At 39.7% G+C, this 15,889-nt stretch overlaps 1 protein-coding gene across 1 annotated transcript in view; it reads right to left on the reverse strand.

Annotated features, from left to right (window-relative positions):
- The window catches only part of DNAH5 (dynein axonemal heavy chain 5), a 253,231-nt gene that overhangs the window by 171,366 nt on the left and 65,976 nt on the right, over window positions 1-15,889 (reverse strand). Inside the window, exons 10-15 of the mRNA XM_057312162.1 lie at window positions 15,751-15,873; window positions 14,979-15,194; window positions 11,758-11,865; window positions 6,269-6,354; window positions 4,838-5,159; window positions 3,712-3,918 (exon numbers count right to left, since the gene is read on the reverse strand). Of these exons, the coding sequence (XP_057168145.1) occupies window positions 3,712-3,918; window positions 4,838-5,159; window positions 6,269-6,354; window positions 11,758-11,865; window positions 14,979-15,194; window positions 15,751-15,873 (1,062 nt within the window). The remainder of the gene's footprint in view (window positions 1-3,711; window positions 3,919-4,837; window positions 5,160-6,268; window positions 6,355-11,757; window positions 11,866-14,978; window positions 15,195-15,750; window positions 15,874-15,889) is intronic.

Below are 15,889 nucleotides of genomic sequence, written 5' to 3' on the forward strand. Positions count from 1 at the left end.
AGAAACTCATAGATTCTGTCCCTACATTTAAATTTACCTGTTACATAATATTGAACTATGTCAGTATTTTGTTCATATGTTATCATTTTAAATAAGACTAAAAGCACTTCCAGCCTATCTTTTTTGATAATGTTAGTATTGGTGATAATTCATTGTAAGAAAGTAACTTCAACACTCTTCTCAGTACACCTATTTTTAAGTTCATATTTGTAATGTGCATGTTGATATTACTTTGTCATTAGATCAATGTTTACCCAAGTGTTTTCCCTGGATTACTAGCCCTAAGACATTCTTTAAGAAAAACGGTCCCTGGATGGGTAAGTTTGGAAAACACTGTATACACTATCTCCCCTCTTGGACAATCACAATTAATATTAATGATTCTGAGAAAACCGCAAGAACGAAGGAAGAAGCCTAACAGAATTTTGTGAATTTTGTTAAACCCAACATTTCCCAAATGGACCACATAATCCTTTCTTCATATAATACTTTTCCATAATTTCTCGATATCCTTTCAATTTCCATGAAAGCCACTTTGGAAAAGCCTACATTGGGTGGTTCTATTAGCAGCTACTTACACATTTGCTGAAGCATTTATCCATGGCTTATCTTTTTTCAATGCCCATCACTTATTCTATCTGGGAAGCAAATCAGCAGGCCTTTTACTTCTCCCCTTTTATCCTTTTTAACCCCATGAGATATTATTCATTTTATAGATGAGAAACTGGGCTTAGAATGGTAAAATAATTTGCCCAAAGATAATGGTTTGTATCCAGATCAAACTAACTTTAGAATCTATAATCGTAACTACTAGTCTAGGCAGGCTTATTTCTTTTCGAACTACATTCCAAGGAAAAGATGAGGAAAACAATCTCTCAGCTACCTTGGCGTATCTGCAGGAGACTGAGAGCTCCGTTAAATATTCAACACGATAACTCTGCAACATCAGAGCTGGTCCCCCAAACCTGCCAAAAGATTTGTTCCTACCAGCCACTCATGTTGGGTAGGGACCTTTCCCTCTTTCAACCTCCAAGATACAATAAATGCCAACCAGATGACAATTTACTTGCTCGAATTGTCATTTACATGACATATTAACATTTTAAGACATTTTTTGACCCTCCTTCCCTCACGGTGTAGTATCTATGTCCTCTCTCCTTGAATCTGGATGGACTTATGGAGCCCAACTGATTACAACAGAAGTGATGCTAAGACCTATGAGGTTGTCCTAAAAGCCATGCGGCTTCCTCTGTGTTTACTGCAATGTCCTCTCTTAGGACCCTGAATTACCACATAAGAAATTTACTACCCTGAGGCCTCCATCCTGAAAGACCACACAAAGATGCTCCAGTCCTTAATTTCAGCAGAGTGACACTTCCAGCTTTACCCACCAAAGAACCAGACATGAGGATGAGGTCACTTTGGACCTTCCAGATGCAACACCTGCTAACTGAACTAAGTAACCTTAGTCAATGCCACATGGAACAGAACAATCAGCTAGTCAAGGCTGGCTTAAACTCTTTATCCGCAAAATCATGAAATACAATGAAATGGTCATTTTAAGCCACTACATTTTGAGGTTGGTTGTTAACCTGCGACAGAACTGAAATAATAATTCTGTGGACAAAATTATTTTTTTTTAAGATTTTATTTACTTATTTGACAGAGAGAGAGGCAACGAGAGAGGGAACACAAGCAGGGAGAGTGGGAGAGGGAGAAGCAGGCTTCCCGCTGAGCAGGGAGCCCGATGCAGGGCTCGATCCCAGAACGCTGGGATCACGACCTGAGCCAAAGGCAGATGTTTAATGACTGAGCCACCCAGGTGCCCCTGTGGACAAAATTATTGTTAGCAACTTTATGTTCTGATAAATGTTATTTCTTAGTAAAAAAAAAAAAAAAAGAATTACTGGTTTCTTTGTAAATCTGTAAATTGACTAAGTGGTTTTCCTAACAGGCAAGAAAAGTCTAAAAGGGAATCTCAACATGCTGACCAGTATCTGATGGGCCCACACGTGAGGAATGTCAGTCCATTGACAACATTAGCTTTTTAATACAACATGAAGGAGTGGAAAACAGTAGGCTACAAGTCTAGGTTCAGGTCCAACTTCTGCCACTTATTAGATATGAAACCTTGGCTAAGTCATTTAACTACTCTGAGTCATGGTTTTGTCATAAGATAATATAACAGTACTCTATCCCAATTACCTGACATGGCTATGGATAAGATCACATGGAATAATGAATGGTTAAAATGTAAAGCATTATGCAAAGGCATGGCCTCATTGGCTTTATCCGATGAAGTTAGCCACTATAGAATTGTAACGAGAGTTTCCACGTTGTCAAATATCATGGCTGCATCTCTGCACTTATCTTGCATATCCTCCAAGCTGCATTTGTCACTGGTGTTCATTCCCTCCTGCATGAGGACTTTCTTACCCTTTCCTCCCACCTCAACAACCAATCCTTAATTTTATTTACATACTCATCCTCCTCTATCAGACCTGTTAATATTGGGACAACCCAGAGTTTAGCCTAGGCCCTCCACTCTTCTTTACCTTTTCTTCTTCCTTGGGGATCTCGCCCAGGACAATGACTTTAAAAACCAACTGTATTTCAAAAAAAAAATTTTTTTTTTTAGTAATCTCTATACCCAAAGTGGGGCTCAAACTCATGAACCCAAGATCAAGAATTGCATGTTCACGGGGCGCCTGGGTGGCTCAGCTGGTTGGGCATCTGACTCTCGGTTTCAGGTCAGATCCTGATCTCATGAGTCTTGGAATCAGGCCCCATGTCAGGCTCCATGCCCAGTGGAAGTCTGTTTGAATATTCTTTCCCTCAGCCCCTTTCCCCTCTCGTTCTCTCTCTCTCTCTCTCTCTCTCTCAAATAAATAATCTTTTTAAATAAAGAGTTGCATGCTCTTCTGACTGAGCCAGCCAGGTGCCCCTAAATATCAACCGCATTTTTAAAACTCTCAAAATTATGCCTTCTACTTTGACTTCTCCACTCAACTCCAGACTTAACCTATCCATCTGCATGGATAACACCTCCATTTCAAGCTCTAAAAATCATCTTCTACTTCAGATGGAAATTACTGATTCCCTCTTGTCTTCCAAAATATAGTAGGTCCAGTCTTTGCCATCTCTGTAAATGGAACTTTCATTCTGGGCCACTGCATGCTACTCAGCAAGTTGTCCAGCAAAATGCCCTACACGGTAATACATAATCGTTCTACTTAAGTAAATCCACTGTGCCGCTCACATCAAAAACAAAGGAATCATCCTCCAGTTCCCTCATAACCTGCTACTGACATTATTCTCTAATCCACTGACCCGGCTGCCACCCTTTTTTAAGCCACCTTCATCTCCAACCCGAACCAGTACTGCCTGCACGCTGCCTTCCCACTGACACTCTTGTCCCCCTAAAAATCTATTCTCTACCCAGCAGCAAGAACAATTTTTATTATTAAAAAACATCATGCCTTTTTCTCCTGCTTCAATTCCTACAGTGGCTTCCTGGAGCATTCAAACGCATACCCTGGGTTTACAAGATCGGTGATGACCTGGCCCTTGCCAACCCTATGGTCTCATTCCCTCTTAGTCTGCACTCCAGTCATCCTGGGTGCTTATTACCCCTCAACAGTGACACATCACCAGATTCTTTTAATACAAACTGGAGCTAGCCCGAAAGGAGGAAAAATTAAAGTACCATACCTTCATGTTGCTGAAGTTCTTTTTGTATACATCCCGTTTCTGGAACAGGGCAGCTGCAAATGGTGAAACTTCTAGACCCATCTGTGACATGCACTCTGTTTCTCTAAATAAGGTTAATATCTGAGGATCAAAGTTTACAAACAATTCCCCTGTGCGTGGAGCCTTCACCAATAAAGATGCCTCAAGTCCTATGTGAATTTCTTCAATCTGTGTGAAGAGATCAACATTTTTACTAGTAGGAAGTTCAATGCCTACACAGGGTATCTAGCTCAGCCATTTCTGGGAACAATGACCAGTAAGTATTCCTCCATGGGTTTGAGCTTCTCAAATTAAAGATAACCCTCTTCTTCTAAGGTCACGTTCAGAAAAGGACCTTCAAGCTCTTGGCAGTGACACTATGCTGTCAATCTGACAAAACACCTGGGTTGTGACTCTCTCACACCCGACAGATAAGTAGACTGCAGCAGTGGTGGCTTCTCAAAAGCCATTTAGCTCTGCGGTACCTTCATGCCTACTCATTTTTCCTAATAAGAGTTTCATAAAATCTACTAAACTCAATTTGCAGTTGTTTAGAAAAACAATGAATACCACTATGAAGACATCTCTGTTATTGGCTCGGGCACCAAAAGCTGAACCAGGAAAATGAGATACCATTTTAGAGGCCTTGTCAGTCTGAATTTTATCCTCCAAAATACTTCCTGCCAATCTACAAAGAGATACAAGTCTTGGTAGGGGGAACGTAGTATAACCAAAGAAAATTTAAGACTTTGCTTAACAGAGACATACTAGTATTTACTGACACATTACAGAACAGAAAAAAGCCAGAAATCCTAATCAGTTAGGTAAAAGAACCAATAAACAGGATCTTCTTTCTCCCTTAGGAGTCTATAAATTAAATAAAAATGAGTTTCTGTTACCTGGCTTATAATTTTTTTTCAAAATTAGTCATTATTTTTCTTCATGGACCTATTATACTCTTTGATTATCTACAGTCAAGCAAACGTGCCTTAGGAAATACCCACCAATCTAACTTTCTACAGGAATAAAACTGTCCAATGCTAGCAGAGGGTTTCCCACTGATTTGACAATGAAGATGTTTTTGAAGAGCACACATGTAGAGACTCACCTGCTGAAGCCATGCCCTGTGGTAGAGAACCTCAAACTCCAGAAGCACCCTGGCTACCCTGTTGTAACTGCGAATCACGGGCTTGGCTTCAGCCGTCTGTAGCACGGTCGGGTGCTGCTGGAAAAGCTGCATTGGTTGCTGAATCCTGTAGAAGAGCTGGCGGGCCCACAGAATCTTCCCAGCGATGGGAGGCTGGTCTCGAGCCAAAGGAGGATCATATCTCTCCTTTGTATACAGCTTGGAGATCATATCAATGTCAGCCCCATAGTTCTCAAGGATACGCCGGTATTTGTCATCAATACCAAGATTAGGTATATTCAATCTGATTTTTTTAAAAAGTGAATGGTCTGAATTAATGAGAAGATATCTAGCAATCTCCTTCATTAAGATTTATTTTAAAACATATGGTAATGGAGGGTCGCATGGGTGGCTTAGTCGGTTAAGTGTCCAACTCGGTTTCGGCTCAGGTCGTGATCTCAGGGTCATGAGATCAAGCCCTGCGTCAGGCTCCACGCTCAGCACGGAGTCTGCTTGCTCCTCTCCCTCTGTTCCTCCCCCCACTCACTCTTTCCCTCTCTCAAATAAATAAATAAAACCTTTAAAAATACTGATATGTGGAATTTGAGAAACAAGGCAGAGGATCATAGGGGAAGAAAGGAAAAAATGAAATAGGACAAAACCAGAGAGGGAGACAAACCATAAGAGACTCTTAATCTCAGGAAACAAACTGAGGGTTGCTGGAGTGGAGGGGGTTGGGAAGGATGGAGTGGCTGGGTGATGGACATTGGGGAGGATATGTGCTGTGGGGAGTGCTGTGTATTGTGTAAGACTGGTGAATCACAGACCTGTACCCCTGAAACAACTAATACATTATATGTTAATAATTAAAAATTTAAAAATAAATAAATAAATCTGAAGATCATTAAAAAAATACATGGTAATAGAAAAGAATGAGATATTTATTTGACATTTTTTAAAAATCAAAATAGTATCAATCTATTATATCTCAAGAAAGTGGTTTTAAAAATAGTATTGGGGTGCCTGGCTGGCTGTCAGTAGAGTATGTGACACTTGATCTCAGCGTCATGAGTTCAAGCCCCATGTTGGGCATAGAGCTCACTTAAAAAAAAAAAAAATAGTATCAACCTTTAAAATCTAGGCAAAACCATTAACTTGGTAAGAATTTTTTCAAATTACTTAAACATTAATATGATAAGCAGTCACAAGGTACTTTAAAGCTAACACGAAATAAAATAAATTCTTAATCATCTGAAGAACTTAAAAACAGAGACCTTGTTATGCAGAATGACAAGAAAGGATTTTCTTTCCATTAGAATATGAAAAAATAATTAATAATAATAAAATAAGCTAAACTATGCTCATATGACCCCAGTTTTAGAAGACAGAACAGAATTTGTTTCAAATTTTTACCTTTCAAATTTCTTTAACATACTTAGAGCTTGATTTGTGTTTTGAATCTTTTCAAATGTACCGTCCATGAACTTCTGCAACTCATTCTAAAATAGAACAAAGTCTGATTGTAAACAGTAAATTTGCATTGAGAAATGTCCTATTTTTAAAAAACTTTTAGAGTATGCATTTTTTTATCAAAGTGTAGTTGACATACAATGTTATGTTAGTTTCAGGTACAACACGTTGATTTGACAATTCTGCACGTTCCTCAGTGCTCACCACATAGGTGTAGTCACCATAAATTGTTACGATATTATTGAGAAAACAGTCCTATTGAGCAGCAAGACAAAAGAGTTCCCCATTATCTATGAACAGATACAATACAGGATAAAATATAACAGAAAATTTAATATTCACCTGAACTTGAAAGATAAATGCTCAGAAGCCAGAACAAAGAGGGACTTGAAAGTCAGAGCAGTCACGGGAGTTGGCATCATAGTGGGTTCCATGGGTTTGGATCAGATACAGGGCCCGGGGGTTAGCTCTGGGGTTTTTTCACAGCATGGGTAGAGAAGCTGTGGGGTCCTAACACTCTCAGCAGACTCCTGCAGGAAGCCAGGGCTCTTGAAATGCAGCCCAGCCCAAGCAGTGAGTCTGTCCATAAAGTGGGGAAAGAAACAAGGGAGCTTGCCATCTGTCCAGAGCCATGAATGGATAAAACAGACCCCGTAGATCATGATCCCGTGCTTCCTCTAGAAAGGGCCACGCAGCAACTATCTTCAGCTTTGTGGAGCAAGTACCTTTCACCATCACTCAACTACCACTCTGTGCAGAGGCAGCCACAGACAATCCATAAACAAAGAGGCAGGGCAGCATTTGGCCCTTGGGCATAGTTTGCTGACCTCCGCCCTAGAGCAAATGAAATCCTATGTCTGTGCCACACCTAGAGGAGGGGTCTGGGTTTAGACTACACATGAGATGGGAGGGTCTATCCTAAGACATTAATGTAACAGCTAGTCTGGAATGGCAAAACCACTGGGGCCCCAGCAGAAGGGAGGCAAATCCACGCTACAGAAACACACCCATAGCCCAGAGCCATAAGACCACTACAGAAAAATAAATTAGTAAATCACTCCTGAGAATTTCAAAAGAAATGACTTAAATATCAAAGTTTTAAGAAGCACCTCTTTCATGAAGCCCTCAAATCTATTTCCCAAAATGATCTTCATTATGGTAGTCCTAAGAATCTCACACATCTTATACTATTGTACAATTTTGTCCCCCCACAAAAAAAATCGCACCAAAAAAATGAAGCACGTGATTTTTTTCTTTGTTCACTGTAAGATTTAGTATCGCTGTCATTAAAATCTAAATTGAGTTAATCAAAGACAGAAAAATTATTTCATTATTTTCTGTCTCATGCTTCAAGATAAATTTCCAATCAATCCTTTTCTTCGTCAGTTTTGCCAGATGGAAGTTTTGAGCCTCTACAATCCTAAAAGAGTCATTAACTTATGTAGTGATAAAACCAGGAAGCTGGCTGCATATGCAGTGAGAATACGTACCGAGATGAGCTTGATGGTACACAAGTAATGTGGCAAGACAACCGGTTGGAAATATCCAGGAGACCACTGTAAACACTCAACATTTGAAGACACATTGCTACCTGGGAGTTCCCTGCCCCATTCAGCAGAGCCCCAAAGTTGAAAGATCACTACACCTATGACAATATATTCTTGCTCTCAATACTTCTCACTACTCCCACGGAAACTGTATATATGAATACCCTCTCTATAGAAAAATATAGATATATTGATCAATTGATGTTATTTCTTCTGCAAAGACCACAGCCTAAGATTGAGAAATTGTCTTGCACCTAAGAACAGTACAGTTAGCCTCCCTAAATAAACCCTCGAATGTTGTCACTGCATTCACAGAAAAAAAAAATTGTGTATAAACTATGCACAACGAGAACATTTGCAATGCTTCTAGTTCCTCCCTCGAACTTCAGACAGACAACTTTACTGAGCCCTAACACTTGTACCTGGTTTTCCTTCCTCTTCTACCCTATGGCTTCACAAAAGCCTGCGCTAAGCTCTATGAACATCAAAGACCTTGAATTCGTCTTCTTTTCCCTCATCCTTAAGCCCATTCTTACAGTCTTGTGGAGTCCAGCCATGGAATGTTCACACTGGTCCTCTTATTAGTTCTGGGCTCTCAAGTCCTACTCAGTTTTCTCTTTTCTCAGCTTGACATCTAGACAGCTCAGACCTACTAAATACTGCCTTACTCTGCCTGCTGGAGTCAGTATTTGCTTCTAGACTTCCAATGCTCACCTAGTTCCAAGGCACTGCCTCTCTTTGACCAATTAGCACCAGCTGGAACCCTCAACCTGTACAGGATCCCAGGCTCTGATCCCCTGGACAGTGGAGCACTGGAAACAGCCCTGATCCAAACCACTTATGTACCCCTACCAGCACCCCCGCCCCACGCCCTCCAGTCTTTATCTTGGAGACCCCACGGTTACTGGTCCCCTCCATCCCTTGTCTCCAAGGTTCATCACCTCCATCCCCAACTCCAATGAGAGCTATGGAAAGGTCAGTATTTTCACCCTGATTTTATAGAGACAAGGGCTGAATTCATGACAGTGGATGAGTAATTTAAAGGAGAAAGGGATGGTTAAGATAAAGAGAATGGAGGCGCGCCAGGCTGGCTCAGTTAGTGGAGCGTGTGACCCTTGATCTTGGGGTTGTGGGTTAGAGCCCCACGTTAGGTGTACAGATTACTTAAAAATAAAAATCTTGAAAAAAAAGAAAAGAAAAGAAAAAAGAGGGGCACCTGGGTGGCTCAGTCGGTTAATCATCGTACTCTTGATTTTGGCTCTTGGGGTCATAAGATGGAGCCCCGCATTGGGCTCTGCACTCAGTGGGCAGTCTGCTTCTCTCTCTCTCTCCCTCTCCCTTTGCCCCTAGCCCAGCTTGTGTGCTCGCTCTCTCTTAAATGAATAAATCTTCTTAAAAAGAGAGAGAGAGAATGGAGAAAGTGACAAAGAAGTCAAAGGAAAATTTGTCATCCAACCAAAGAGACAAGTAGACCATCTTTGAGGTGTAAGACGAGATAAACAATAGTGTTGAATTAAAAAAAAAAAAAACAGAGAGAAAGATTAGTGAGAATAGGAATTAACATCTATAACTAATGCTTTAAAACCAGGCTGTAGGGTATTTATAAATTATATTCTTGGTATTATACAAAGTGGGCATAGTCTTGAAACAGTCTCCCCACTTCTCTCGTGTACCCTATCCATGTACTTAGACAACATATAGTTCCAGCATCAGATGTAGCCTCCTCTCTGAAGCTTTTACGAATCCCAGCCAAGCAGAGGGTAAGGGTGTTCTCCTTGGCTCACATCCTTCCTCAACGGCTGCTGCAATTACCATAAGCTTTCTTAGGACTTCTATGGAATATGTCCTTTTATCTTTCAATCCTCACTTCTTCCAGGACAAGATCAGAATATTGCACTGTTACAGTTGGTCATTTTAGCCACTATTCGCCCTATTTTAGCCACTATTCGCCCTTTTTTAAATGAGGTACTCATTATTCTAACATATATGCACTTATATCTTAATATCACATGTCTGCCTCTGTCTGACTGTGAGCTCTGAGGGCAAATCTACAGGATTTATTTCTGTATCTATAACCCGCAGCATAGAAGCATAGTGCATAACTGATGTACAGTAAATGCTTGTTTATTTGCAATAAATCTAGTTGTTATTAATTCATGACCCACACATCAATTCGGCAAACATTCTTTTTCTCCAATTACGTAAGGTACCCTGGAGACAGAAATAGGAAGGAAGACAATTCCCGCCCTCAGGGCGTTCACCGTCTACCTCCATCCCACACACGAGCTACTGAAGTACCGTGAGCTCCGAAACTGCTGGGAAGCACAGAGGGAGCAGAGAATCAGGACTGCCACTGCCCATCGATTTCCAAAAAGAGAGCAAGATCCACTGTCCTTGGGGCACTTGGGTGGCTCAGTCAGTTAAGCGCCTACCTTCGGCTCAGGTCATGATCTCAGGGTCCTGGGATCAAGCCCCGCATCGGGCTCCCTGCTCAGCGGGAGTCTGCTTCTCCCTCTGCCTCTGCTCTGCCTACTGCTCTACCTGCTTGTGCTCTCTCGTGTTCTCTCTGTGTCAAATACATAAATAAAATCTTAAAAAAAAAAAAGATCCACTGTCCTTATGTCTGAATCAGCCCCCAAAAGAAGTGATTGCATAAATTATCATAGGCACTATATCTTCCCATCAACTGAAACATTTCTTCTAGCATAATAGTTAAAAACTTGAATTCTAGAGCCAGACTGCCTGTATTTAATCCTGACTCTACCACTTATTATCCCTGTGACTTTAGGCAAGTCACGTAACTTCACTATGCCTTTTTCTTCCTCTGAAAATGAAGGTAATAACAGCACCCACTTTATAGGATTATTGTGATTATTACGTAGTTAACACCCCTAAAGTGCTTGGACAGTACCGAACATATAGAATTAACTCATTTTATTATGATTCCTTTTACCACTGAACCCGCCCCCTCAGAGCTCTTTTTCCTTCAAGTGTAGAAATTGATTTCAAACCAAAAATTTGGAAAAGAAGTAACAGAATGGCTGTTTTCCTTTTATAATCAGAAAGGCATATACTTAGCATGTCACTAGGATGAAAGAAGTTTGCATACGAACTGTGGTAGACACCTATGGGGTCATCTCCCCCTTACGCTCCTTGACCCTCCTCCTCTAAGACAAACATTCCCAACCTCCCCCCAAGAGGTCCCAATCCCCCTACTTTTACCACATAACCCACAGGTGACAGATCCAGGGCTAGACACTCCACTAGAACTGGCCAACCCAACCCTTTCCTTAGGGATCTGAAGCTGGGTCTGGTCCTGATATCTGTTCTCTGAAGTTGCTAATGGCCATTCATTGTCCATATGGACTGGAAGTCAAGATGGCTGGTGTGTAGGGAGTAGGGGTGGGGGCCTGGGAGCAGAAGGAAAAGAGAAAGACACTGCAGATCAAGAGGGATCCAGGTGCTGAGTGAGTCCCTTATACCACTGTTTCTAAGGCCAGCCACAACCTTGCCTTTGCAACCTACCAGACAGTTGGTCAGAATCATTGCTATAAAGTAACAAACAAATGGAAACAAATTTCTATATTCTAACAACCCCACATTTCAACAGAAGATGAAAGTTAATTTTCTAAGAACTAAGATGGGAGACACACAGAAGTGTGTGATTGCAGATCATTATCCAAAGCTATATTTATGACCCTTTAATCCATGAAAAAGAGCCTTCAATTATTAATGTGAAATCACAAAATGCAGGCTGAGGTTGCCATCGGTCACCTCTGTGATGAAGACACCTCTCCCTCCTGAATGGTTAATGATTAGCAGTGTTACACAGAATGGAAAAAATAAACACACAACTGTCAACAGGAATTTTATTATATGACTTACATGAAGGTCATTAGTCTGCTTGCAAAACTCTTCATAATCCTGGTCAAAATCCATTTTCCGCTGGTCTAAGAAATTATATTCCTTTTTCTTTATGGTAGCAACCATACTCTGAAATGTTATGAAAGAAGTAAGACAATATTTCAATACTCTTGCATTACTTCATTAAATATGACCTTTAAATGTAAAACCTGTATAATCATTCCCCAAAAATCCACTTAAAAGGAGCCTTAGTTCTTTAATTATTTGCATTGCTTAATGCTTTTCAGATGCAATATAATGTTGCTTAGTGCATTCAAAGAAATCATTTAGAAAGCATTTTCATGGCGTTTTACATAATCCTAAAGAAAAACAGAAAATAAAACCACATCTGAAAAGTAGGAGAAATGTTTTCTCTAACAATTTCTTACAATGACATCTGGAGGGGGAAAAAAAAAAAAAAGCCCAGAGTAGAATTTACTAAAACATTTCTCTTTGAAAAATTTAAGTCTTCTCAGAAAATAAATAACACTAACAGAACCTAAAGAGCCTGGGAAGAAAATAGTTGTAATATCTGGAGATGAAAAACTATCTTCCAGGCCTCACGTGTCTTAAATAAAACATCAAACCACAATCTGCCGTTTAAAGACTCCCCAGAATTAACTGCTTCCTCCCACCCTGCAAAGCCACAGTCTGTGACTACAAAAGCACAAACCAGGCAACTCGTCTCCTTGAGAATACTATTATCCTACGTTTTGTTTGCTCAGAATAATGAGCTATCGTGCTCTACGATCATTCTTAACCAGGTACTAAGCCATTCTCAAACTCAGGTGCCCTCATTGTTGACACAGGCATATAATTTTTATGAAGAAATTTACGCCTCCTTCCATCATCTCTTCTTCAAAGTCATTTCCATTTAAACATCAATTCAAATCTCTCAATAGACAAAAGTGTATAAACTGCGCAACTTCTTGAAACAAGTTTACTAATTAAAACCTACCCTTTCATGCTGTATAACCACAAAATTAGTTCTATGAAGACACTGTATCCATATAACACCACCCATCATGTAATGTGCAATGTAGTCATATGGCAATAAAAAAGATCTAGAGACCTTGAGAAAATTCAGCTCTATGATTGGATTTAATGGTCACTTAAGAGTATTAAGTTAATAAACTGATTAATCATGACCTTACACCAACTAATCAAACTCGATCTCGTAAATCATTTACTTGACAGATACTTGGTGCACTCCTACTTTACACTAGTGAACTCCGAAGACACAGGAAGGAACAGAACAAACAAACGTTCCTGCTCTCAGAGGACCTCCATCCTCGGTGTGGGAAAGGGGTCAGAATCTATGTAAAGCACAAATAAATGAACAGGATAACTTCACACTGTGATAAAATGAGCAATGTGACATAGAGTGATTGAGAGGAACAGTGATCAAGGAAAACCTAGTTGAGAGGGTCATTTAAATGAAGATCTGGAAGCCAAGAAGGAATAACCATGTGATGATCCAGAGGCAGAACTTTCCAGAAACAAAGTTCTATAAGCCCAAAGGTGGACTGAACTGAACTGACCTGTGTCTGGAGAACATCAAAGAAGAGAGGTGGGCAAGGAGGTGGGAGGAGTGGAAAGGACCTTGATAGCTATGCAAGGAGCCTGAGTTTGACTTCCATGGTCAGCATTTTGAACTTCTAACATTGGTACTAACACAAAAATCTCACTTGATGCTTTCAGGCACCATCTACATTTTATGTTACTACCCTCTGGTCCATCCGTTTTACTCCGCATTTCACTTTAGATTTTCAAAGCAATTTCTCTTCCCAGTTAGAACGGTCTTTATCTTCATTTAGATGTATAGTTCAACTTCTCCTTCAAAAATAAACTTTGAAATATGCTCCAAAGTTATTTTTTCATTAAGAATAGAAAATAAATAAATTCCAAACTGAAAAGTAAATGACCATATTCTGTCTTTGTTTTGCAAAACTGTCGGTTTCAGAGATAGATTATCCGCCCGGCAGATAACACCCAGCCCACCTAAAATGTTTCCTGCCATATAACAGAGGTCTTTCTTCTTCCTTTCCTAAGATCTGGTCTACTCAGGAAATGAAAAAGATTCCTGATATTAGCTTAAACTGTTGGAGTACAAAAACCAACGTGTGGCAGTAAATTATATGATCCTTTTCAAATTCAAGTACAAAAAAAAATAATTTAGCTTTTAATATTACTGTCCCCAAACAAGAGAAACTTGACTATATCTAGACTAAGAATCTAAAACCCATTTTGTTTGTAAATTGTTTTTTTAAAAATCTTCAGAACATTATTAGATCACTGTGCCCGTTTTAAAAACTAAGATGAGTTACACATATACCCTTATAAGATAAAGCAGTTAAAAATCAAAATAATTAGGAATGGTCAGGCTAAATTAAAGTCTGGTCCCCTTTATTTTGTTAACATAGGTCCAAATAAAATGCTTAAATGCAGCCACAAATTGGATTCACTCAGAACTTGGTGTCAGCTAGTGCCTGACACATAGTATATGCTTCATTAAATATTTCTTGCATGAATAAACGAAATAATAAGTTATATTCAAACATTTTTCTTGTGCTACTAATGAAAATGCTCTTGCTAATGATGATTAATTTTAGAGTATTGAGAACTCATTCTCATAATCACATACCTGAAAAGAACATATTAGCACCATTACACAATTTTCAAATAGATTTAATTTCTTTATTGTTCAAGGGCCATAAGCTTCCATCTAACATTACAGATGGATTATGTGAATCATTCTAAATATAGATATTTGCACAAAATATTAAAGTTTTAGTTATGGATAACGGTAGCAAATTTAGTTTTAAGGTACAGAGCCTGGGGGCACCTGACTGGCTCAGTTGGTAGAGCACACGATGCTTGATCTCCAGGTTGTTAAGTTCAGTCTCACGCTCGGTGTAGTGATTACTTTTAAAAAAATCAAATCTTTAGGGGCACCTGGGTGGCTCAGTCAGTTAAGCATCTGCCTTCGGTCCTGGGCTCGAGCTCCACATCAGGCTCCCTGCTCAGTGGGGAGCCTGCTTCTCCCTCTCCCTCTGCTCCTCCCCCATCCCTCTGCTCCTCTCCCACTCATTCTCTCTCTCAAACAGATAGATATAGATAGATAGATAGATAGATAGATAGATAGATAGATAGATAATTAAAAAATAAAACCTTTTAAAAAATAAAAAAATAAAGAACAGAACCTGGTATTTAGTGACCATGTCTCCCAGCCCTTCAATTTTAGAATCTTGCAGGACTGAATATGTCCGGAAGGTTGTAAAGATGTCTATTATCTTGGCAAGACGTCGGTGGAAAGTTTCAAATTTTCCAAAAATATACATCTCACTAAATTCAAATTGCTTTTCACTTGGGTCTTGTTTAAGCTTTTGTTTCGTCTTGTGAAAGCAGTGCTGGTATTCCTTAAAATTCAAAACCAAAATATTAGGAAGGGAACATAACACAGGTATCAACCCTATTCTCTTAAGTGGAGGCAGCTACAGATTTAGGGCAGAATTGCAAACCCTTCAAGTTTCACGCCTTTGTGTGTCTCCATTCTTCACCAGGGAATGTCATCGTTTCCCAACTCCCAGTCTAGCAAATTCCTAATTATTCATGATCTAACTCCATGGCAGAGACTTTCCACTTGGTTCCGCTGGCCAGCAGTAGCCTCACTCTGTGTCTAGCTCCCCATTTGTCCCTAAGAAACTAAAGAAACTACCGCACCTTTGCATCTCTGGTACTGAGTATGGTGTCGGACGTAACAGGCCCCCAAAACAGTAGAATAAGTGAATAAATTGTGAGAGCAGATTTACTAACATTCAATTTTCTTAACGATAAAGAATTACTATTCTACGAAAAGAATGACTTTCTAGCAACCAAAAATATGGTCATTGCCAAGTGATTTCAGATGCATCGGCAAAAACAACATACAAATACTAAAACGTTATCTAAATACATTATTAAGCTGACTGTTACCTGCTTAAGTTTAATTGCAGATAATATTTTTTCCACCACGACATCTTGCGGCTGGCTCCAGATGGAAGCAGTTCCATTGTTGGTAATATAGGCTTTACACGCAGATATCATCTGATTAGTCACCTGGAATTTCCCAATA

Source organism: Ursus arctos, unplaced genomic scaffold (assembly GCF_023065955.2).
Source record: "Ursus arctos isolate Adak ecotype North America unplaced genomic scaffold, UrsArc2.0 scaffold_15, whole genome shotgun sequence".
Lineage (NCBI taxonomy): Eukaryota > Metazoa > Chordata > Mammalia > Carnivora > Ursidae > Ursus > Ursus arctos.